Source organism: Mytilus edulis, chromosome 5, assembly GCF_963676685.1.
Source record: "Mytilus edulis chromosome 5, xbMytEdul2.2, whole genome shotgun sequence".
Lineage (NCBI taxonomy): Eukaryota > Metazoa > Mollusca > Bivalvia > Mytilida > Mytilidae > Mytilus > Mytilus edulis.
The window spans coordinates 40,973,128-41,000,715 of NC_092348.1; the positions used below are offsets into that span (position 1 = coordinate 40,973,128).

Here is a 27,588-nt window from a genome sequence, read left to right on the forward strand (position 1 = left end):
GCTTGAAGATCATTATTCACCAAGTTTTCAGGAATTGATTGAGAGCTACGCGAATCTGTTTTTCTTGTTTGTGAAATGACGATTTAATTTCGTCTTTGTCCGTGAAACCCCCCTTTTTTACAGGAACTTGATTATTAAACGTCGGATGTCATGCGATTTTCATGATCACTGATCATTAATATTTCATCGAACTTAATGTTAATAAATGATGACAAAACAGCATATAAGACAAACATTTTGTTAGTAAGGTGAAATATATATTTATTTTGCATATTTTTTCTGTTTTGAAAGATATTTTTTTTCTTTTTTCCCGACCGACCGACCCGACTTTTTTATGCGAAAAATCCGTAAACCAACAAATTAAAAAACCGTGGCCTTATGCAGATGATCTTGTATTTTTAACAGAAAATGAGAAAGATCTACAAAAATGTTGGATACTTTAAATATATGGTGTTGTAAAAATGATTTAGTTGTAAATCTAGAGAAATCAAAAATTGTACATTTCAGAACTCAGTCTACACCAAAGACAAATTTTACTTTTGTACTTAATAATAATGATATGGAAATTGTTCCTAGTTAATATACTTTAATATCTTGCTTTACTGTTGTCAGAATTTTTAGATTACAATTGTATGGCTAAGGCAGTAGCTAAATGTGTAAGTAGGTCATTAGGTTTATAAATAGCTATAGATGTAAAGCTAATGGAAGTTTTCAATTTGATACATTTACAAAACTTTTTGATACACTTGTTATGTCTGTAATTGAATACGGTGCCTCAATTTGGGATCACCAAGATTTGTCTTGTATTAATGCTGTAAAAAAAAGAGCAAAGAGATTTTTTTATGGGTGTGGGTAAATACACCCCTAACTTAGCCTTATATGGAGATATGGGTTGGATGCCCAGTATTATATCTCAGTGGACATGTAGTTTTAGATTATGGTCGAGACTAACTAAAATGTCTCATTGTATAGTTAATAAAAAGGTTTTCTTATGGGGCAATAAATGCTGAAATAGTAAATTTGAAAATTGGAATTATAGAGTCAATGTGAAATTTAAAGAAATGGATATGGAGTTTTTATGTAATACTGATTTTTCTATTGATAAAAATACAATTAAACAAATTGAACATGAAAATTTTTGTAGCTATAAAGAGAAGTGATACTCTGACTTAATGTACAATGAAAGAAGTAAATTGCGAACGTATAGAATGTTTAAACAATGTTTTAATAGAGAAAAATATTTATGTATTAATATGCCTGGAAAATATAAGAGTGCATATGCTAAATTTAGATGTGGTGTTGCACCTCTGAGAATAGAAACTGGTCGATATGAAGGCATTATGGTTGACATTAGATTATGTTTTAATGAGCAATGTAAGAAAAATAACATTATTGAAGATGAGAAACATGTGTTAATTAACTGCCCAGTATATGCAGATTTACGAGCTATTTTCTTTAGACATGCTAGCTCTTTTAATTATGATTCTGTTAATTTGTCTGATGATGATTAATTCAAATTTTTATTCACTGATGAAAATGTGTGTTACTTTTTAGCTAAAATCTGCTATGATTTATTATTAAAAAGAAAAGGTATTTTATATAATTGTAGATAATAATGTGTTTTGTAGAAATGTTTTTTTTATAGTCTCTCATAACTCTTTTTAGAGTGGCTCATGTTGTTTTAAATATTATTGTTATTTTATTAATGTATAAATGTATGTCAATTTTGAGGTGAGACTCTAATAAAGTATTTGTCTTTGTCTTATATTTTATTCATTCATTATATGTATCGATGTACATGTAAATGAACTGTACATGTTTAAACATTTGATTACTGCTCTATATACCCTGGCGGGTAGCTTATTGTCATGTGTGACGGACAACTTGGTGTCTTACAACACTTCCCAGGAGCTGGAGGATTTAATGTACAAATCCTTGGTAGGTTCCACTGGGTACACCTGTAACAAAACTGACAACATGTAACATCATACAATCATGCAATATACATTTTGTATTTCAGGAACGCACACCAAGACAATTAAAGCCTGTCTAGACCTGTTAAAAGTTGTAACTTATAAAAGGGATGGGTTTAGAAGTGAATCTGGTGGTCAATACACTCAACTTGTCATTAAACTTCAAAATAGACTATCCTGAATTGTAAGTATCATATGTTATAATTTTGTGGTTGGTATAACAATCACGCAATTTTGTATTTCTCATATGTCTGTCTGACAAGTTTTTTTTATCTGTATAAGAGGGGCGAAAGATACCAATGGGATATGTTCATCATAAGTAAAATAGAGACGCCTATATAAGAGATTTCATCACTTCACTTTTCATTAATTTTAAGTTAAATGAATCACACAATCAATTTCAAATAAAATTGGGCCAAAATAATGTATCACAGTGAAATGTCGTCATTTTGTAGATTGAACTACATGTATGTAAACAAAACGACATTGAGACAAATCATATACGAGACGTCAGGGGTTTCAAAATTCATGGTTAATATTGTTGCTCATTCATTGCTAATTGAAGATCATTCCTACATAGATAAAATTTTCAGTATTTCTACATACAGACTGAACATCCCCTAATAATTGGCAATCATGTCACATCTCTTTATTTAAAAACATTCCTATCAATAACCGAACATGCACAGTAAGTTATAAAACAGCTGTAACCTTACATTGAATGGCATACGTAACGTCCAGTAGGTCCATCTTCACAGACGCATTTGTAATCACAACCATCAGTAAAGTGTTCACCTTCCTGATAAGTCTTTCCCTTGTAAAAACAACTATTTATCTGTGCTGTATCAAACAGAATTTAAAAGAAATGAAGCATAAATAACAAATATTTTTCAATTTTATTCACTACGTTATACAGTTATGAGAGCTGACGATGACATTGAAACCATCGACCATTCAATCAGTCAAATATGTTAGTATAGGAGACCATACGATGATACATTGTGTATGTATTTATAAAGGTTACTCGGGAACATGTGTATTTGTTTACTTTTAGCACGCGTGTTCAAATCAAAACATGTTTATGTTTAATTTGATTGGACAATCAGTAAGTTATTACCGGTTTGAGTTATATCAATCATGATAACTTCATGCTTGAATTTTAGCGCAAAAATTATAGTATTATAGTCTAGAATTGTCATTCGAGGTTCGCCTATCCGACAGTAAAGTTTCGTTTCCCACCCAACCACCCCTTTTAAGACTGCATAGGAATGTAAATAGACATTTGCGGAAACTCGCATACACCTACGATTAGGATTACGATTACGCTTACAGGTAACATTTAAACTTTGGGCGTCTCAAAGTGTAAATACAAACTGTCGTTCCAAACCAATGATGATTTTAAATGTTGAACAATTGCGTTTTCAAGCAAAACATGTAACTATAATTTACATATTTAATATTGGTCGTTGTGTTAAACTATAGTTTAAGTATGCCACTCTAAAGTATCTTTATTTGTTTTGGTTTTTTTTTTTTCATTTTGAGATGACTCTGGTTTTTTTTATCTGTAATCGTTAGTCTAAGGTGTAATCCTAAGTGTAGACCTAGTTTCCGCAAATGTCTATTAGACATTTGCGGAAACTGTCATACACCTACGATTAGGATTATAATTACACTTACAGGTAGAATTTAAATCTTGGGCTTTCTCAAAGTGTAAATGTGACAGAGTATATTTTTACGTATTTCATTTATTAGTATTTTACATTTTATCATATGCCAGATATTAGACTTGATTACTTCACTTTGATTATTTGATCTTTTGATTTATAGTTCATTATCTCTTCACACTTTAAAATGTATGAAAGTTCTAGTCAGTCATACTTCATTGGGCATAGTTGTAATAGTATCTACCTGTCCAACTCATTAGTAAATTAATTGTCACACCTTGTTTACCTTTATGGTCAGTTCTTATTGGTCATTCTGGACACACCTCAGATTTTGGAAAAGAAGTAATGGTGGTTAACTCTTGAAAATTGGAGACATACATATTTAATATATACTTCTTGTTTAAACCGTATATAGTGATGAAACTTATATAGAAACATTATATTTAGTGCTCGTGATTACTCACTGAAGTTTCCATACTTTGGAACAACTGTAGTTATTGGAAATTACATTCTTTATATCTGGTAAATAGATTTTATATTCTTTGTGGTGTATGAAAGGCGTATGCAGTGCATGCTATACAATTCTGTCCGTTTATAGGTAAGTATGCCCATGGATCTTAGATATGATAGGAGTAAGATAGTTGATGTATTAATCTGAGAATATATGATTTGAATCTGTAGTTTGAATGTAGAAAGGGAGATTTACGAATGATTTTGAAAGTGACCTTGACCTTTCAGTTATGGATGTCACATTGACAATTGCATTCATATTGTCATATATGGTTATTCTGTGTAATAGCTTGATTTTATTATATCAGTCTTTAATATGTTGTATTTTATATAAGGGATCACTATTTTCCTAGATCCTAGTATTTACTATTGTGTATTATTTTCAGGACACATAGATTATGATGTCCCTGTAACATACTGGTTGTACTGTAGATGTTAGATATATAACCTGGTTCCACAGATTGGTAAGGGTCATATTATATTATGTTGTACCTACATAGATATTATACATTACAGTAGTGCATACGAACTTAATAGAATACTATAGTGAACAGATAATAACCTTTGTATGTTAAAGGTTTTATGAATGACACTCGTTTGTGAAGTACGATACATTCGACTTGCTTATAATATGCTTGATTGATTATAATGATATACTATTTGATACGACTTATCAAAAGCATGCATTTGTATTTAGAAAGATATAATTGCGAGTGTATTGCATATTGTGAATGTCACCGCATTCTTCATACTCAGTATAGATTATTGTATACGGAATAGAATATTATATGCGATCTTGTAACATTGTTATTACGCAAGTATAATATTTATATGTTTATAGTATAAGACTTTGCTAAGACTGTGATATTGATAATTGTAATAACTATATGCTATTGTAATTGCAGGGTTATTTATTTATCTATTCCTATGTTTACTTAATAAAGTGATGTCAAAGAACCCTAGACTTGTCGTTTATTGAACCCCCGTAAAACACGACTATCACAATGGCGCCCAACGTAGTTTTTCTAGTAGATCAGACGTTTTTGGTGGATAATGTAGACTATGAAGAATTGATCGTATTTTGGCAATACACGATGACCGTAGATGTCGATACACTTCAGAGATTACCTATTGACTATAGATGTTACTTTTAAACTGAGTTGTATTTATACACTGTGTGTGTTTTGACTTTATAAATAAACATCATTTAGTAAAACTTTTGATATATACTCATTAGTTGATTGACATTGAATGTATTTGTTTATTTGTACTTGACTTGTAATACACATTTTGTTTGTGTCACTTAATTTTTTTAAATAAATTTCTTTGATTTTTTTTCTCTCGGAAATTATTTGAAATTATTTCATACATATTAGCTGTATTTGGATTTAAATTTTTGTTGTAAATTTTTGTTGAAATTACTTTAAACTTTCATTCAGAATTTGATTATATAATTAGCTTTCGAACGCTTGTACAGTTAGTTAATTTATATTAGAATTTCAAAGTGTGACACATAGGTAGAAGAATAAACAGTTGCTACTGTTTGTAATTTATATATTATATTTGACTTTGTAAATACATATATATTGTGTTGATATTTGTACATTGAAATAATTTGCATATTATTCTGTACATATTAAATAGATTCATAACTGCCCAATCCCCGCATCTGTCAGTTAGGATTATTGCAAAGACTAGAGACACGACAAATACTCTTTTACTGGTAAAGTTCCACAGAACTTTGCTGTCGCAGATATTTACCTACAAAAATTTGAGGGTAAGTGAGGAATATAAGTACAGAAAGAAACCGACTGGAGTAATTTGTACATTTGAAGAAGTAGGTATAAAGCTCATTGAAGAACTAGAAGTATACATAGTTAAGTAAGTATACATGTTGTTTGATTGATAGGTTCTGGTTATTAAGGTACTTGATAGGTGTCTACATTATATTGTATAGGTAGATCTGTTTCTTCGGTTCTGGTTGGTGACTGACTGATTCTTTAATACATTTTAAGTTTCAGGACTTTCAGCGATTTCATTGATGATACATTGATATTATTTACAGCAACAGCAGTACCAGTTTCTACTTTACATTATATTGTATTATATATATTCCCCTATATAGTTACATATATTTTGATTATATGTAGCAGCTAGTCATACTCAGTAAGGAATAAATTGCACACATTTTGGTGAGTATTAGGTGTGTGTGATTTGCAGAGACATCGCTGGGTAGGAACTTTAAAAAAGGTACGTACGTGTATATTGATACTATTCATATTTGTTTTCATTATACATACTCATTGGTTTTCAGTTGTGAGGTATTGTTAGCCACTGTGTACATTATACTTATATATAGTGTTTTCTCAGATCCATTTTTGAGTTTTGATTTCAGCATATTGATTTACCATTGCAGAGTTGCATTTACCATCTAGTCTGTTTATTTCAGAGGAGTTAGTCATTTCAGTTCAGTATTATATCACTCTATATTTATTTAGGCACTGTTGTCGAGTTTGTTGATACTTAATCATAATTTTGATTTCAGACCATACTAGTAGTTAGAGTTACTAATCTTATTTTTTTACAGGATATTTCTTTGAGATTTCCAGATTATATTGTATCATATTTGGATTTGCATTAATTCTATCTTTATTGTAGATTAGACATTAGACTGCAGATACTAATCTTATTTTTTCATTTAGATTTCAGGTACTTAATCTTATTTTTTTCTCTATTTGATTTCAGAATCTTTATTTTTGTTATAGGTACTTAAAAACGTTTTGTTTATTTAATTTATTCCAGATAATTTCTTTGTATTTTAGGATAAATTAATATTATTCATATTTTTTTTTTATTTCAGATATTTTGTTTCTATTGTAGGTACTTAACATTTTTTTGTTTGTTTTAGCATTAACTTTTGGTATATATTTGTATTCATTTCAGACATATTTTTTTCTTCTTTTTCTTTTAGGAACTTAACATTTCTTTCGTTTCAGAAGCTTTTGTTTATTACAGATTTCATCTCAGCATTTTATTTTTACAGTTTAGGTATTATCATTTTGTACAGCCATGTCGGATTATCTATCTAAGGATGAGATCAGCAACATAGTTATGGCCTTCAAGGAGATGGATCTCAAACCATGCGCTCTGACACCAGATGATTTTAAGACCTGGATGGAAGATTACAAAGAAACTGATGATGATTTATGGAATGCCTATTTACCGCGGATATCAGCGTTTTCCGGAGATGCAAAGACTGGTACACCATACGACCTATGGAGATATGAGGTACAGTGTCTCATCAAGACAGGACATACACATGAAACCATCACGATGGCTATTAGACGTTCTCTACGTGGAGATGCTAGCAAGGATCCCATGAGACTTGGTCCGGAAGCAACCATTGACGACATCATTGATAAGATGGACAGTATATACGGATCTGTTGATCAGCCTGAAGCTTTACTTGGCCAATTCTACACGGCTAGACAGCAAGATGATGAAGACGTTGCAACATGGGCTTGTCGATTAGAGGAAATACTAAGCAAAGCCAAGAACAGAAAGAATGTCACAGAGGAAAACATCAACGATATGCTTACGTCAAAGTTCTTTGATGGATTAAGACCGGAAATGAAGAATATTGTCCGCTACAAGAAAGATACCATCACCGATTTTCACTCCTTACTGAAAGCTACAAGAGAAATAGAGAATCAACATAACCTCAAACCATCTTTGAAAAAGAAACCACCTACACAGGCTACGAGTAAATCAACGACAACAACAGTAGAAAACAGGCAAATTCAGCAACTTACAGCATTGGTGAAACAACTCTCACAAGATGTCAAGGCTTTGAAGGAAGATAGAAATTGTGACCAACCATCTACTAGCATTCAATGGTCACGAAGAGATACATCATGGACACCATATCATCCAGATGAAACAACTATATATAGACCAGTAGAACAACATAGAAGACGCAAACAGAATGATTTCACATGTTGGCGATGCAGACAGCCAGGACACTACGCTATAGACTGCACTGTACGACTTGATCATTCAAGAAAGACACAGCGTGCTCTGAACCTCCAACAATCATTCATCATGAAACAATCAACACAACAAACTGAACAGAAATCACCTATATCAGGATTACTTGGTTCATCAAATGAAGTTCCTATTACTGTTAATGGAATTAACACAACAGCACTTCTCGACACAGGTTCAACTGTATCAACAATAAGCGAAAGTTTTTACAATCAACATCTTTATTCTACACCATTACAGTCACTTAGTTTTCTTTTGAAAATAGAATGCGCCGATGGACAACGTTTACCTTACAAGGGATACATTGAAGCTGATTTGCAACTTCAAGGAGCAAATGACAACAAGATACAACCTGGTTTATTTCTCATCATACCAGATAGCGAATATCATCAAGAAGTACCACTGCTTATCGGAACAAACATCTTATCTGAAGTTATGAAGGACATCAAACAAGAACATGGTACACGTTTTCTACAAGATGCTACTCTGATAACACCATACTACTTAGCCTTCAGATGTATGACATTAAGAGAGAAAGAACTTGAAAGACAACATAACCGTTTAGCACTGGTGAAATCAGCAGAAACAAAACCGATTATCATACAACCTAACACCGAAGTAGTTATCAAAGGCTATATGGACAAGATGTTACCGTATCCATCCACCGTTTCCATGCTTCATGCACCTTCAAACTCAGTAATACCTTACGACCTAGATATTGTACAAGCTATTATCACATACGACCAGAATCAACGAGATGATATTCCAGTTCACATTTCGAACATTTCTACAAGAACCGTTACCGTTGCACCTAGAGCTCTTTTATGTGAACTTCAACCAGTAACCATAACAACAGAACAAGTAAAACCAGATGACAACAATCAGATAGATATTCTCAAGGATATACACATACCAGACGATATGAAACCAGATGAACTTAAACGAGGAAAGAAATTGATAAACCGATACAACGATATATTCTCCAAGAGCGATACAGACATTGGTTATACGTCGTTAGTGAAACACCGGATAGATTTAACAGATAACACTCCATTTAAGCAACGACACCGACGAATTCCACCGTCAATGCTAGATGAAGTCAGAGATCATCTTCAGCAACTACTGTCAGCAGGTATCATTAGGCGTTCACATTCACCATGGTCGTCTAACGTCGTCTTAGTACGGAAGAAAGATGGAAAACTGCGCATGTGCGTTGATTATCGACAACTGAACAATCTGTCTATCAAAGATGCCTATGCACTTCCGAGAATTGAAGAAATCCTTGACTCGCTAGGTGGCAATAAGATATTTACAGTGCTTGATATGAAGTCAGGCTATCATCAAGTGGAGTTAGAGGAGGAACACAAGAAACGAACAGCTTTCACAGTAAGACCACTTGGTTTCTTCGAATTCAACCGATTGCCATTTGGGTTAGCAAATTCACCAGCTACATATCAACGATTGATGGAAGAATGCCTTGGTGATCTACATGCAAGAATTTGCTTCATCTACTTAGATGATCTAATCATCTTTTCGAAAACCTTGGACGAACATCTAGATCGCCTCGAGAGAGTTTTCCAGCGTCTCCGAGAAGTTGGCTTAAAGTTATCTCCAAAGAAGTGTTCTTTCTTTCAACGAAAGGTGAAGTACATTGGTCACATCGTATCCGAGAAAGGAGTTGAGCCAGACCCAGATAAGATCAGCAAAGTCACTAATTGGCCAAGACCAACAACACCTGAAGAAGTGCGCCAATTCCTAGGAAAGAAACCGAAGAAAGACCATAAGCAACAACCATGGCAGTGGAATAAAGAACAGGAGAAAGCCTTTCAACAGTTGAAAAGTCACCTTGCATCACCGCCGATATTAAGCTTTCCCGACTCCGAACATCCATTTGAGCTGCACACCGACGCTTGTATTAATGGACTTGGAGCTGTTCTTTATCAGACACAGGAAGGAAAACAGAGAGATTTAGCTTATGCCAGCAGAGGCTTGTCAAAATCAGAGAGAAACTATCCAGTACATAAACAAGAATTCCTTGCGTTAAAATGGGCCGTTACAGAGAAATTTAAGGATTACTTATATGGCCAGAAGTTTACAGTCTACACCGATAACAACCCTCTGACGTACGCACTTACCACAGCGAAGTTAGATGCCACAGGACATCGTTGGCTTGCAGCGTTAGCATCCTTCGATTTCAACATAGTTTATCGACCAGGTAAAAACAACGCAGATGCTGATGGATTGTCGCGTCTTCCTGGTATTCACACCAAACCAGATAACATCTCAGAGGAATCTGTCAAGGCCATATGCAGCTTAGTACAACCTGTTGCATACGTAGAGTCTTTATCACACCAACCAGATGCTTTAGACAACATGCCGGATATGCTCAAAGAACACCAAATCAACATCAGGGAGGAGCAGATGAACGACTCTACAATAAGATACTGGATAGACAAAGTTAGTAGTAAGATGAAACCCAGAAAGCAAGATGTACCGTCGTCACCATTCCACAACATACTGTATAATAATTTTGACAAGTTGAGGATCAAGCATGGTATATTATACAAAACAACTACTGACAACGACACTACTAAAGATCAACTTGTACTACCAATCTCTCAGATCTCAACAGTACTCAGATCACTACATAACAATATGGGACATCAGGGAAGAGACAGGACGACATCATTAGTCAAAGATCGTTTCTTTTGGTATGGTATGACTAGAGATATTGAGCAGTGGATCCAGAGATGTCCAAGATGTATATTGCGTAAGACTCCAACCAACGACAGAGCTCCATTGACCAGTATAAGAACTACTCAAGCCATGGAGATAGTCTGCATGGACTTTCTGAAGTTAGAAGTTTCCAAGGGCGGATACCAGTACGTATTGGTGATCACAGATCATTTTACTCGATACGCACAGGCCATTCCAACGAAGAACATGACAGCCCGAACAACTGCTGAAGCTTTCTTCAAGAACTACGTGGTACATTATGGACTTCCAGAAAGAATACACAGCCACCAAGGTGCTAACTTTGAGAGTCGTCTAGTCAAAGATTTATGCGATATCACTGGCATCAAGAAGTCTCGTACAACGCCATACCATCCACAAGGCAACGGACAATGCGAGAGATTCAACAGGACACTCATAAACATGCTTGGAACTCTGGAGAAAGACAAGAAAGCAGACTGGAAGTCTTATATTGGTCCTATTGTTCATGCCTACAACTCGACCAAGCATGACACTACAGGCTTTACACCGTTCCAGCTGATGTTTGGTCGACAGCCGAAGCTTCCAGTAGATTTAGCTTTCGGGATTGACAGTGATAGAGATCCGAAAAGTATGACGAAGTATGTTGAAGATCTGAGACAGAAGTTAAAGACATCTTATGAACTTGCATCATCAGCTGCAGTAAAATCACAGGGTAAACAGAAGCAAGCTTATGACATCAGAGTTAAAGGAGCAATTTTACATAAAGACGATCGAGTACTTGTGAAGATTCTTGCCTTCGATGGAACCCACAAGTTACAGGATAAATGGGAAGAAGAACCATATGTAATCCTCGATCAGCCTAATACCGAACTACCTGTCTATGTAGTTAGGAAAGAAAATGGTCATGGAAGAAAACGAACGCTTCACAGGAACCATTTACTACCTATTGGAAGCATCAACGAGGAACTTGTGGAAGAGAACACAACTCACCAGATACCAGTTCCTTTGCCAAGAAGAAGTAAACGAAAACCAGCATCACCTAAGAAGAAACCTGCTCCAGAAGAAGTTTCAACAGACTCCAACACGGAGAGTGAGGATGAATCAATGGTATATGTCGTGGTTGAAGAGCCTCAACAAGGAGTTCAACAAGATATTCAGCCGGATGATGTTATCCAAGCAGATGATGAAATAGCATCGGTTGAGGAGGAGGCTACTGTTCCCGGTAACGCTGATGACGATCAGGACCGCACCGAGGAACATTCTGAATTAGAGGAGGACGCTTCTTTGCCTGAGGAATCAGGAGGTTCAGAGCACGAAACATCACTAGATGATCAAGTATACGATTTGGCAACAGATGCTTTACATGATGTAACAGATGATGATAGCAAGGAAGATGAGAACATTGATGATGACGAGGAAGATGATGATGATATTAGTACACCAGAACCACAGCAAAGACGATCTACTAGAACTAAGACATCAACAGCTACAACCAAGTACAAGGATTTTGTTGTACCACCAGTCTCCAAGAGTGCACAACCAGAATGGATGGTTCGTGCTGACTACCTTAGGACTGCAGCATCCTCTGGAATGTTTGTCAACATGGCTGATGAAGTTTCTAGAGCGATGTTGAAGCTGATCACTAAGCCAGGTGATTAGATGATTTTTGTATTTCAGTTTTGTCCAGTATTAGACGAGGACGTCTTTTCCTCACACAGGGGGAAGATCATTGTTATATATTTTTGTTTATTGTCACTATGATTCCAGTTATGTCTTGGAAGACATTCTCGCAGCAGGGGGAGAATGTGACAGAGTATATTTTTACGTGTTTCATTTATTAGTATTTTACATTTTATCATATGCCAGATATTAGACTTGATTACTTCACTTTGATTATTTGATCTTTTGATTTATAGTTCATTATCTCTTCACACTTTAAAATGTATGAAAGTTCTAGTCAGTCATACTTCATTGGGCATAGTTGTAATAGTATCTACCTGTCCAACTCATTAGTAAATTAATTGTCACACCTTGTTTACCTTTATGGTCAGTTCTTATTGGTCATTCTGGACACACCTCAGATTTTGGAAAAGAAGTAATGGTGGTTAACTCTTGAAAATTGGAGACATACATATTTAATATATACTTCTTGTTTAAACCGTATATAGTGATGAAACTTATATAGAAACATTATATTTAGTGCTCGTGATTACTCACTGAAGTTTCCATACTTTGGAACAACTGTAGTTATTGGAAATTACATTCTTTATATCTGGTAAGTAGATTTTATATTCTTTGTGGTGTATGAAAGGCGTATGCAGTGCATGCTATACAATTCTGCCCGTTTATAGGTAAGTATGCCCATGGATCTTAGATATGATAGGAGTAAGATAGTTGATGTATTAATCTGAGAATATATGATTTGAATCTGTAGTTTGAATGTAGAAAGGGAGATTTACGAATGATTTTGAAAGTGACCTTGACCTTTCAGTTATGGATGTCACATTGACAATTGCATTCATATTGTCATATATGGTTATTCTGTGTAATAGCTTGATTTTATTATATCAGTCTTTAATATGTTGTATTTTATATAAGGGATCACTATTTTCCTAGATCCTAGTATTTACTATTGTGTATTATTTTCAGGACACATAGATTATGATGTCTCTGTAACATACTGGTTGTACTGTAGATGTTAGATATATAACCTGGTTCCACAGATTGGTAAGGGTCATATTATATTATGTTGTACCTACATAGATATTATACATTACAGTAGTGCATACGAACTTAATAGAATACTATAGTGAACAGATAATAACCTTTGTATGTTAAAGGTTTTATGAATGACACTCGTTTGTGAAGTACGATACATTCGACTTGCTTATAATATGCTTGATTGATTATAATGATATACTATTTGATACGACTTATCAAAAGCATGCATTTGTATTTAGAAAGATATAATTGCGAGTGTATTGCATATTGTGAATGTCACCGCATTCTTCATACTCAGTATAGATTATTGTATACGGAATAGAATATTATATGCGATCTTGTAACATTGTTATTACGCCAGTATAATATTTATATGTTTATAGTATAAGACTTTGATAAGACTGTGATATTGATAATTGTAATAACTATATGCTATTGTTATTGCAGGGTTATTTATTTATTTATTCCTATGTTTACTTAATAAAGTGATGTCAAAGAACCCTAGACTTGTCGTTTATGGAACCCCCGTAAAACACGACTATCACATAAAAATAAACCGTCGATCCAAAACAATGTAACGATAGGGATGTTTTTCTGTAGTTGAACAATGATTTTTTTTCAAATATATTTGCAGCAATGTGTTAACATTAATTATTGTATACGGTGTTATCCAAGGTTGAAAACGATTGAGCTGCAATTGTACGAAGTATGATAGAATGAACTAATATTATTTTAGAAATAAATTTAACATGAGACACAAAAAATATCGCAATTGTCGTTGCTGTTGGGACAATTGCTGACAAAAAGTCAGCAATACTTTGTGTAAGCTTAAGAAAGGTGCAATCAATAATGGAGCATGTTAGCATGCTTATGCTAAAAAGGTTATCAAAGGTACCAGGATTATAATTTAATACGCCAGACGCACTAAGACATACTTTCTCTTTTATTTTGTTTTAAAGAGAATGAGGAAATACAGCGGACGGGTGTTTTTGAGCTATTTATTCTTCATTAAATTTCACTTGCCGTTCGGTATAATTTTGAAATCTTTTATTTTTCCTAAATAGGACAAACACTTTTGTCTGCGTTTTTGGTTTCAATAGAAAAAAAATCACAACTATTCGAGACCTCCCCCCCCCCCCCAAAAAAAAAAAAACAGTTATCGACGAACTTTTCTGTGTCGGAAATATATTTTAGACTGTTCGCCAGACTGAGTTGAAATGTAAAATAGCTGTACTCAAATAGTTAAAACTTTGCTATCTATGTTTTCAACAGCAACAACCAGAAAAAGACAAACAAAAGTTGTTTTTCTTTCATGCAACTATTATAAAAAGATCTTGGGAATCATTAAGGTAGCACAATACAAAGATTTTTCACCCCCAATCGGACATCTTTAAACTGATGTAATTCCATTCATCCTCCTTTAAATTTTATAAATGAGGTACCAAAAGAAAGAAGAATAATTAATCTTTCAAATTGTTATAATTTCATTATGATTTAATTATTACATATTAATTAGTTGTTATGTAATTAGTTGCTATATTGTGATGTCCATACTTGAATGACTTTAGCTTCTTTGTTATTCATAGCATCCCAAAATATTTTATAGATCCTTGCACAACACAGTTTGACCTCCAAAACTGTGTCGCAGATTTTTCCTATTGTATTTCATTCTCTCATAAATCTTCAATGAAGTTTGCAACATCAATTCATAAGAAATCACTAAATTCAATTGGGTATACAATTTGTTCTATAATAATTGATGTTTTTGGAAATCTGAGTCTTCTTTCTTTTGGTACCTCATTTATAAAATATAAAGAAGGATGAAATGAATTACATCAGTTTAAAGTTATCTGATTGGGAGTTAAAAAATCTTTGTATTGTGCTACCTTAAGTATGGACGTTTTTGTTTCGCGGTGTCGATAATTATCCTCCATGAACATAGGTGAAACTGGTATGCTCGAAACATGAGCTAATTTAACCCCTGTTCCGAGACTGGTACTTTTTTCATGGAATTGTAATATAGAGGGACCTGACGACGCAGGGGTCGATCCAGCCATTTTCCAAAGACGATTCCAACCCAAGGTAAAGGGGAGGAAGGGGGGGGGGGGTTGGGGGTCCGACCAAATGTCACTAATCAAAAGCATTGATCGGCAAGAAAAAGGGTGTTCCTGCCCCCGGAACAGCCCGTGATCTCTCACTGCGACGTTGTTCATTTCTACACAAAGTTTATACCCAAATCTATTCAATTGATTGTTAGGGATAAAAAAAACTCAAAAGTGTAGCAGGCGAGAAAAATTGTTAAAAAAAATCACAATCTATCTAAGTCGGTAACGAAACAGTTGCGGATACAAAGTTGTAATCGTGCAGTAGAGTATCATCTGAAAAATATTTATTCGGCTTTGTGCGGTCCTGATGGGAAATACAGAAAAGCGCTTCGGACATGCAATTTAACGTGTTGCTTACATTTTTTTTATATAGAAGACACCATTTGCTATTTTGTATATGTATTGTTGGTTTGTTTTTGTATTTTGAGATGACCCCTTGTTTTTGTCACCTGTAATCGTAAGTCTAAAGTGTAATCCTAGGCATAGGCCTAGTTTCCGCAAATGTCTTGTAACCATTGAGTTTTATCAATGGGAATGTAATTATGTTTAGTTTATGTGGGAGTTACACTAACACAGCACCGAGTTTAGGTCAATGTGAACACGGCCTTGGTTGTAATCGGGTTAAACATAAGTAATATAATATCTAGAATTCTTTTGAAATGATACTTATAATATAACCCACACTTATGTAAAACTAAATAACATACTTGTATTATGCATGTTATGTGTGGCATCACTGCAAGAATTACAAGTTACAGGGCAGAATTTCTTTAGCGTGGGAAAAGAACACACATTCTGATTACAGTTAAACACACTTTCGTCTTGACAGGGTTCTAAAACAAAAGAAAGTAAAGTATTGATTCATTGTTTAAAGGTCAAATTCAAAAGAAAAAAACCCATTAGTTTATGCGATTTGTTTATTTGTTCCCCGACAATTTTGATTTACAACAAATACAGAATAATGTAGGCAAAAAGTAAGCCATAACGACGTTAGTGTTGATTCAAAAAGAAAATATGATGAAACACTAATATTAACTGAGAGACATAAAGTAGTTGCATCTATTTCATTTCAAGATTTACATAAAGACGTGTTTGTGCCACGAGCTAGATATCTAATAGTATAAGCGAACCATTTGCGAACTATTAAAAAATAGAAAGAGAACACACAAAAGAGCTCCACGCGATAGTAAATTATTACAACCCTTGCGAACGTATGTAAACCCTTATTTATATATATATATGTAAAATATTAAGACATGATATTTAATAAGTATGCAAATACATACCAGTCTGTGCCAAACGTTTTTAGTGTTTGTCTGACCGAAAGAGAAATTTGCACTTTTATACTGAAAATTGCTGTCTGTCCGAATGATTTTTTGACTGACATTTTGTCGGTCAGACAGAGTTTGGGATACACTGACCTACATGTATAGTATTCTATCATTATTTAAATCTTTGGTTCTATAAATGGTAACCACGGATGCGGGTAACAACTTACTGCATATACCACAGGTGAGAGGACAGTACTTCTTGAGATCTGTATGGCTGCAGACATGTGTATCCTGACAATCAATAAATGTAGCGTCAGTACAGTTGGAAGGTGATCCAGCCGTAACTGTAAAAAATGAAAACAACACGTTATAAATTGTATGCTTCCGAAGCGCTTTTCTGGATTCACCTAAATCAGGAACGATAAAAGCCTAGTATTCGAAAGCCCATGATGTGTAAGAACCTTAAGACATATACAAAAGTGGGATAAAGCAATATAGAAATAATCCGGAAGTCAAATCATATCATGCCTTATTTAAAATAATTCAATACAGGAAACCTGAAAAGTAACATACGTGTGTTTCGCCATATGTTGGTGAATGCATAAAAACGTACTTCCTAGTTGCTATAATTTCACAATGTTTTGACTGCGAGATCCTAATCAGCGTCACATTAAGTTATTATATCTGTTTATGTTGATCAGTTATTTTTGTCAATATACCGGATTAATAAACAACTGCCATATATATTGGACGTTTATCTAGCTACAAAGCCAGGTGTAATCGACAGTTTAGTCAATAACACTAACTATAGATAGTAGACAGTGTTTACTCGTCTTTATTTATTTGTAGGTACAGTGGAGATCACTTCTAACCTCTTATAAAATCTGTCAGAATCTGTCAGGAGAACTGTTTTAGGACAGTATGTAGAACTGTCAGCCTGACACCTTTTGGACAGTTCTAGCTAGAACAGTTCTAATCTAAAACTGATTTGGTCACTTCTACCTAGAACTGATTTTGACAGTTCTACCTAGAACTGATCCTGACAGTTTACCGTAGAACAATTTTAGACAGTTCTACCTAGAACTGACCACATCTTTGGTCAGTTCTACTTCTATAACAGTTCTACGGTTAGAATTGATTTATAAATTCTACGGCTAGAATTGATTTATAAATTCTAAGGCTAGAATTGATTTATAAATTCTACGGCTAGAATTGATTTATAACTATGATTCTACGGCTAGAATTGATTTATAACAGTGATTCTAGGGCTAGAATTGATTTATGAATTGTATGGCTAGAATTGATTCAAGAACTCTTTGTATTAAATATATTAAGGCTTCGGCAAAATAGCGATTTATATAGAGTTTTGCTATTTTGCCGGTCTTATTTAAGATTTTAAATCAAGAGGTGTGTGTGCCTGTTCCAAGTCAGGAGCCTGTTATTCAGTGATTTTCTTTTGTTGACGTGTTACATTAATTATGTTTTTCGTTCATTTTTTGTACATAAATTAGGCCGTTAGTTTTATCATTTGAATTATTTTACTTTTGTCATTCCAGGAGTCGAGATGACTCGTATAACAAAATTATTTGACCTCATTAACCAAATGTAATAACTTGTTTCCCAATCCACTATTATAAATAAATATATTTTTTTTAAATTAAACTTAAACTGAACATATTTGGTCTTCATCATGTAAAATTATATAAACTGCAGTAATATAGTTAAATTTTTAGACAAGGATGGATTGTACAAATGACAGCAATTATACATGTATTGGAAAACAATGACTTCAAAATTTTGTTTGCATCAATTTATAGTACCAGCATGTCCTCTTTTTATTCAAAATATTGAATCGTAAACAAATATTATATCTGTTTACGAGTAGTTTTCATACCTCGGACGGACCCGTTTAACAAACATCTTTTGACTGCATCAACCTAAACCTAAATCTATATAGCTGCACAGTAATTCAGTTATAATTTTCGGTCAAGAGGGCCTGTAATATAAAGTTACAGCAATATTGGAAAGCAATGACCACAAATTTTTGTTCGCATCAATTTATAGTGCCAGCATGTCCTCATTTTATTCAAAATTTTGAATCGTAAACAAATATCAGTATTTTTCATACCTCAGACTGTCCCGTGTAATAAAATCTTTTGTCCGCATCAACCCAAACTGACCGTATTTGCTTTTTTTTTTTAATGTAAATCTATATAGCTGCACAATAATTCAGTTATAATTTTAGGTCAAGAGAGACTGTAGTATACAAATAGCCACAATATTGGAAATCAATGACCACAATTTTTTTCGCATCAATTGAGAGTGCCAGCATTTCCTCTCTTTATTCAAAATATTGAATCATAAACAAATATCAGAAGTTTTCATACCTCAGACTGACTTGTGTAATAAAATCTTTTGACCTCATCAACCCAAACTGACCATATTTGCTTTTTTTTTTTATGTAAATCTATATAGCTGCACAGTATTTCAGTTATAACTTTTGGTCAAGAGGGACTATAGTTTACAAATAACCGCAATATTGAAAATCAATGACCACAATTTTTTTTTTATCTCGCTTCAATTGAGAGTGCCAGCATTTCCTCTTTTCATTCAAAATATTGCATCAGAAAAAAATATCAACAGTTTTCATACCTCAGACTGACTGTGTAACAAAATAATTTGTCCGCATCAATCAAAATTGACCATATTTGACAGCATCAACCAAAACTGACCATATTTGCCTGCATCAACCACAACTGACCATATGTGCTCTTTTTTTTATGTAAATCTTATAGTCGCATAGTTAAACCGTATTATGTAAATATTAATAGCCGCAAAGTAAATAACTTATATTTTATATCAGGATGTATTGTATAATGTAAATGTCAGCAATATTGGGAAAAAATGACTACAAAATTATGCTTGCATCAGTTTATCATGTGTATAGTGCCAGCATGTCCTCTTTTTATTCAAAATTTTGAATCATAAATTAATTTCAGTAGTTTTGATATTTCAGACTGACTCATATATTATATATCAAAATTATTTGTCCAAATTAAGCAAAACTGACCATATTTGACAGCATCAACCTAAACTGACCATATGTGAACGCATCATCCAAAACTGACCATACAATTTGGTATTTGCACTTTATAATGTAAATCTTAATATCTATATATATATAGCCGCATAGTAAATCACGTACATTGTATAGTTACATATCATTATGTATTGTATTATTCAAATGACAGCAATATTGGAAGACATTGACTACAAAAAAATTTCAACTAGGGTACCAGCATGTCCTCTTTTTATTCAAAATATTGAATCGTAAACAAATTTCAGTAGTTTCGGTATATCAGACTGAGTCATTTTAACAACATTATTTGACCGCATCACCAAAACTGAACATATTTACACTTTATCATGTAAATATATATGGCCTCATTGTAGACCAATAATATTTCTATATATATAGCTATGTCAGGACGGATCATATGATAAAGATGACACCAACTTTGGAACACAATGACTACCATGACTACAAAAGTTTGTCCACATCAATTTAAAGTGCCATTATTTCCTCTCTGTATCCATAGTATTAGTAATAATGAACCGTCACTAAAGTCAGTGGTTTTTGATTGTTTTTTTGCAATCGTTGCAAGTAACCGTTGGTACGAAAGGTTTATAGTTAAGAGTTATTTCCCCCTAAAACTTCATAGACAAAAAGAAGCTAATTTACAAAACAAATTTTAAACCTATATAAATTTTGTTCGTATTAGCTTTACATCAATATAAAATGTTTAAGCTTGGTATACTTTGGTATGTTTTTAGAAAAAATAAACAAATGAAATTTATTTTAACAAAATAATATTGCCTTTCAATAAAACAAATCTGAATGTTAAGGTTATATTTTCATTCTTTATTGTTAATTTTAGGAATACAAGAGTGAATAGTGTATAAGTATGAAATAAATCAACTTGTGATATGACAAGTACAGATAGAATATAGTCCCCGTAACATAGATCAACTTCTGTTCCATATAGATATAAGAAGATGTGGTATGAGTGCCAGTGAGACAACTCTCCATCGAAGTCACAATTTGTAAAAGTAAACCATTATAGGTCAAAGTACGGCTTATTATCTTGAAATCTTTAATAGACAGAGATTAACTTCAAAAGCAAAAGTGATCAGCAATCCTAAATCATCACTCAACTTGTTATTGTAGTCATTGCCCTTGATTGATAGAAATTTTTAATAGCAAATAATGATCATTAATCAAAAATACAGATCTTCAAATAGTTCAGTGTAGATGGTGTTGTCAGTTGTTATATATGAAAGTTATTGCCCTTAAATGGCAATGTTTATACTTTTGCAAGTGTACGTCAAAATATGGAAGATAGAGAGAAATTGAAAAAAAAAATGATCAATAAAATTGAGATTTTAGTCATGAATTATATTGTAGTCTTTATATCTTCTAGTTACTTTTAATTTCGATAACTTGATAAGCAATTATCCATAGATCTATGCATATAACAAGAAGTCCAATACTAGACGTATCTCTAGTAAAAAGTAAAATCACAAAAAAAACTGAAAATCAAAAACGGAAAGTCCCAAATCAAATGGCAAAATCAAGGATATAACACATCAACTGTATCGTATTCACTTGGCATTTTTATTTTTTGAAAATTAAGTGTACACCCTCAGACTAGAAGTTTTTCTTTGAAAAAAAAACCTCCTTAGTCACTATGCTATATAAATTTTAGAAACATAACAGTTCATTTATCTTTTTTCGCAGTGAGCCGAGTGAGAAAAATAAGAAACAAAGAGTTGAAGTATGTTTTGTAATTCGTATTCATGATACATATTAACCTGAACAAATTATCTAGAAACATTTACCAACCGTTGAAAATAATCCTTAATTTTGAGTCCAAAAAGCAGTTATAAATTGTGCAAAAGACATTGTATAGCAACATAGTATTTCCCGTACAACAATACCAAGAGATAGAAAGACATATTCATAGTGCATTAGTGCAAATATAACGTCAAATTATGCCGTAATCAGTGAACAAAATACGCTATCATGTAAGGGGTTTATCTAGCATTGCTTTACGATACAAGGATTAATCGATGGATACTGGTTAACAATATCCCTCGTAGATTATATATTATATACTACTTGCAAGCCCGTGCAGTACACAAATTTACTCGGGATAAAATTTACCAATCTTGATGTTATAACAATAATTATTGATGTAATAATAAACGAACAAGATGAAATTATATCGTAATGATAAATATTTCGACTCAAGAAATGGTTTTCGTAAGTGTCATAAAATTTATATATATTCTTTAAGTAATTTAATCAACAATTTTTTCTAATGATTACATCCACCCCAAAAAGTTCAGTGACAAAATATAAGGAAAAAGATAGATCCGTATTTTTATAAAGTGTGTTACATTTAAGAAAAACGTTGCTGCAATGATCGAAATGATAACTTTAATAAAAAAAAAACAATTGATTTTAATGAGAAGTCAACACAATTTTGATCACAATTTTGTCATTTAAACGTAAAATTGTTATAACGACACCAGTAAGATATTATTAATTATATTTTAGTATTAGAAAACATTCTTTGGTCTAATTTATTTGCTAAATATATACAAAACAAAATCAAAGCCAAAAAAACAGAAACGCAAATCTATATTTAGAATCTAAAGGTCGACGCAACTCAGTTCTAGTTAGGACTGTTTGATTCATTCTCTTGTGCACAAAAATAAATATTCTCGTTTAAAATCACGAACAAAGTGTTCTAGAAGCTGTGTAATCGTAAATAAATAAAAGATAAAAGATTTTTATCGCTGATTTAATTTCTTTAATTTCATCAGGATGAATACAATAATCACATGCATTAAATGATATCTCCAAAACAGCACCAACGGTTGTGTTACGTACCAACCGTACCTGATACGTAGCAAATAGGGAAACCTCTATTGTGTGACTGATTGGTCTGCGCATAAATTAGTCGTGCTTGCTGAGGAGTATTGATTTAAACTCCTTGGTTGTAGTGACGCACACTACAGAGTCCTCTAGATGGTTCCAACCTACATGTACTGCAGTGCGCACAAAGATGCAGTTTTTTTAACTGGTCGGTCTTACTATTAGGAACTACATGTATGACCGTACGTTTGTTGTTACGGACTTCTTGGTCTATAATGTTTTCAGTTGCAAAATTGTTATATGTTGTACCTCTTATTTGTCGTTTGGGTTTTTGAAAAGGTAAAGAAGAATTATGATTGATTTTGTTTGTAGCTTAACGTCCAGGGGCAAATATTTCATTCATGTTCAGATCGAGTATATTTTTCTAACGTCCCAGACTCCCAGATATCATTTATAATCGTTATGGATAAGTCTGTCTCAACTGACAAGATTGTGCAAATGTACAGAGTTTTTTACTTAAGTTACACAACACGTATTTCATCCACTGTCATATAATTAGTTTATTTCAAACCAAAAGCAATACAGCTTATAGGTATACTGTACAATTTTCGTTCCAACATTTGTCATAACAGAATCTTAAATCATGAATTTAAATCCAAGGCAAACAACATGAACAAGGTAAATTACCATTAAAATTTCATGAATTAAATGCAGAGTTATATTTAAGGAAGAAACTGTTAAAAACGGGGAACGAAGCAACGTAAACCATGATGTGTATGTGCAATCATATAAAAAAATATTTCTCCGATGAGTTGGATAACCTCTCTATCCGCTTCGATATTTGTTCATGTGACGTTTGATCAGTAAAGATATAGAAAACCTGCTATTATACAGTAAAGTAATTGGAACTGAATTTTTTTTCTTCTAAATTCTAAGATGCCCTTACTGCAGTGACGTCATTTAGAACTGATTTAGTCAGTTCTGCTTACAGTTCTACGGTTAGAACTGATTTGGACAGTTCTACCCTAGAACTGATCTTGACAGTTCTACCTAGAACTGATTTAGTCAGTTCTACATAGAACTGATTCTGACATTTCTACTTAGAACAGTTCTAGGTAGAACTATTCTAGGACAATTTAGAACAGTTCTATGACAGATTATTGTGACAGATCTAATAAGAGGTTAGAAGGGATCTCCACTGAATATACAAAATAAAAATACAATTTAACAAAAAATCTCAATCATTTGCTTTCTAATACTTCTTTTCATGGACAATTTACTTTGTTTACGGAATACATTTTGTTACCAATATCCGTTCTTTTGTTCCCCATAAATGTAACGGTTAAGAATTATAACAGAATTTTCGCACAAAAATGGTCAAAAAATTTGAGCTTACAATGTGCCTGACTTTTGACACAATTGTTTTTAATTACAGCGAACGGAAGTATTTTGTGTTTTGTTCTAGCTACATACTTTCCGCAAGAAACACATGATTCATTCTTGTAACATCGTAACATGTAAATGTATACTGTGATGAGTAGATACATGTAACTAGTTTGCTATGTTATTTTGTTGTTGGTTGTTTTCTAAATATCATTTATCTGTATCATAGTAGCAGCGATATTGTTTATAATTCGTCTGTTTATAATCTAATGGTTAGTGTTTGCAATAATAATAATAGAGAACAGCCAATAGAGCCGATTATCATTAGATACCGAGGAAAATAGTCGATAGTGTCAAAAGAGACCATCGATCGAGAGGACAGATCCACAAATTGTTAAAACAAACTTTTTAATTTGTGATATGGTGTCGTGTGCTTCATATAAAAATTTCTGTTTCATGCGCGACTCGAATATTTCAACATCCTTGCTTTGAATTTTCCAAAGACGGTTTTAAGGTAGTACCGAACACTTTCACTAAAATTAATTTGGCCCGTTTAATTTTCATAAAATTTTGTCTAAGTATTTACTTTTACCCTTTAACAAAAATATAAAAATTTCAAAATTTTAACCAATCGTTTTGTCAGAAAAATTACACTGATTAAATAGAAGTTTGACAAACACCTATTTTGATCATTGAGATTCTTAATTTTCCTTTTACAACACAACGTAATTAGGACGTTTAGCTGACTTCACAGAGTTATCTTCCTGTAGTGTTAGGTACCACCTTAAATATATTAATTTGAAACAGATCTTTGTAGATAATATAAATATTTTTACAATTTAGTCGTTAGTTTACACGTATACCTTACCACAATTTTTCGTTTATAATTGAGTAGCAACGAATAATGATCTTACATTAATTTTATTGGTCAGAAATAATTGTATGGTTAATGATGTCAAATGCTTCTACACGTTTTTCTTTGCTGAATTTGTAATCATTGAATTAAACGAATATAAGCATTCACAATCGGTACGCTGGTATATTGGTTTGTGGTAAATACGTTTCTTTATATTATCTGAATGATTTTATGCAGATCATTCTAATCATTAACCTGTAACATGGAAGGACTTTTTGATTCTCAACATGATTTTTAACTGCACCTAGAACCTTACTATACCAACACTCATTTTAAATTAACTGGACACTTGCACCAGTAAGTTGTTCGTGAATGGAATTTTCGTTTTCAAGTATTATAAGTACATCGTATAGTTTTGAAACAATATTTCCTGCAATGTCCTGCAGTGGGCTGAATATTTTCATTTACATCCTGACTTGGAAAAGTTATTTTATTCTAATTATTAACTGGCCAAAGTGTTAATTTTCAAAATGTTGATCACCATTATAAGGGTGTTAATGTCAAGATGAATTTTATTTTCGTTTTGATTATCAATCAAATGTGTAAAAGTATTTTCATTGGCATTTATTGAACTACAATGCAAGTATAATAAGTCACAGTGGAGAAAAACATTCAATTTTTAACTGATTTTTATAGTTCGTTCTTATGTTGTACTGTTATACCACTGTCACAGGTTAGGGGAGGGTCGGGATCCCGCTAACATGTTTAACCCCGCCACATTATTTATGTATGTGCCTGTCCCAAATCAGCAGCCTGTAATTCAGTGGTTGTCGTTTGTTTATTTATGTGTTACATGTTTGTTTTTCATTAATTTTTTTACATAAATAAGACCGTTAGTTTTCTCGTTTGAATATTTTTACATTGTCTTATCGGGGCCTATTATAGCTGACTATGCGGTATGGGCTTTGCTCATTGTTGAAGGCCGTACGGTGACCTATAGTTGTTAATGTCTGTGTCATTTTTGTCTTTTGTGGATAGTTGTATCATTGGCAATCATACCATATCTTCTTTTTTATAATACTAAATAGTATGTATTCCTAGAGCGGAACTGTCTGTCTTTTATAATTTCGTGTGGCGTTTTTTTTTCTTCTCGCGCATCGAACGACAATTCAAGCCTTCAGTTTGTATAACGATTTTTACAATGTGTGCCGATGATGTGTTGTGACCACTGTCTAATGTAATGGGGGAGGTAGAGCTATCCCAAACCTGTTTAACTCCGCCTAGTTATTTATGTGCCTGTTCAAAATCGAGAGCCTGGATGTAGGGGTTTTCCTATGTTGCTATCCGCCATGTTTGTATTAGAATTTTAGCATCAAACAGACATTTTGTTTCCCGTTTGAATCTTATTTTCAGATTTTGCCAAGCCGTTTGTTTTTTTGTTATAACATACTATACGTTCTTAGTTTTGATAATTGTTGAAGGATTACGCTGACTAATGTTTACTATTAGTCTCTGCCAAATGCTATATATAGAGTAAGTACAAAAACGTTAGAAAGTGACTTTTTTGTGCGAAATTTATCCGTGAAGATTGTTTTATTATTATTTAATTTTAGGGAAATATAGTTTTAGTTTAAGTATGATATAAAATACACAAACCTGAAGCACCTGCAGAAACTACTATAAACAAGAACACATGTATATGCATCATGTTGTTACGAAATCCTGATTTGTTATTTAGATTATTAATACAGTCTACACAAATCAAATTTCTTATCTGAAGATTTTACAACATGTTTACAGGCGGTACTTTCGGTAGCAAAGGTTAAGTTTTCAATACATTACAGTCACGATCGACACCTACAGTTTACAAAAGAAATATTGTGGTCGTATCAAAGATAAAATCATTTAGGAATAACTTAATATATAATTTTTCGATTTAACGGTATAGGAATTGTTTTCAGGACAAAGACCATCTCGCAGAAAGCAACATGCACTGCAATAGATTTATATCCGAATTCTTTTCGTTTACACATATATTAATATAATAACATATACGGTACCAATTTTTCTGCAGCAGAATATAAATAGTTAGATGTTTGAATCTTTCGTGGCTAATGTCCGCACACATGACAAGAGTGATTAACGCGTTTATGAGTATATTAAAGCACACTTGATGTCCTTGATGATGTTGATGTACACATCCAATACAGAAAATGTTACGAGCCTTTTGATTTTAAAGCTTAAACGCAAAGTCTCATCGCAATTTTCATGGTACCCACCTTAATCATGATAATGGTAAGGAGTTTTCGTGATGGTAGAGAATCAATTTGGAACCAATTTATCATACAACAATACAGGAGCACCGGGAATGGAGATTATATCCATGAACTTGAACATTATCATAA

At 33.0% G+C, this 27,588-nt stretch overlaps 1 protein-coding gene across 1 annotated transcript; it reads right to left on the reverse strand.

Annotated features, from left to right (window-relative positions):
• Positions 1 to 1,750: 1,750 nt before the first annotated feature.
• Positions 1,751 to 26,981, reverse strand: LOC139523678 (CCN family member 5-like). Its single transcript, XM_071317876.1, has 5 exons — positions 26,840 to 26,981; positions 17,231 to 17,347; positions 16,440 to 16,565; positions 2,690 to 2,813; positions 1,751 to 1,958 (listed from the first exon to the last, which is right to left on the reverse strand). Exons 1-5 carry the CDS (start codon positions 26,889 to 26,891, stop codon positions 1,832 to 1,834), a joined length of 546 nt encoding a protein of 181 aa, XP_071173977.1. The 5' UTR covers positions 26,892 to 26,981; the 3' UTR covers positions 1,751 to 1,831.
• Positions 26,982 to 27,588: the final 607 nt, after the last annotated feature.

Bases quoted from the DNA above. Each gene is read 5' to 3' on its own strand.
- LOC139523678 (XM_071317876.1), bottom strand. From the start codon at position 26,891: ATGATGCATATACATGTGTTCTTGTTTATAGTAGTTTCTGCAGGTGCT. The intron at 16,566-17,230 runs GTAAGTTGTTAC...CTTTTGTTTTAG, and splicing joins TCTCACCTGTGGTATATGCA to AACCCTGTCAAGACGAAAGT. The intron at 1,959-2,689 runs GTAAGGTTACAG...GTTTTGTTACAG, and splicing joins CGTTACGTATGCCATTCAAT to GTGTACCCAGTGGAACCTAC.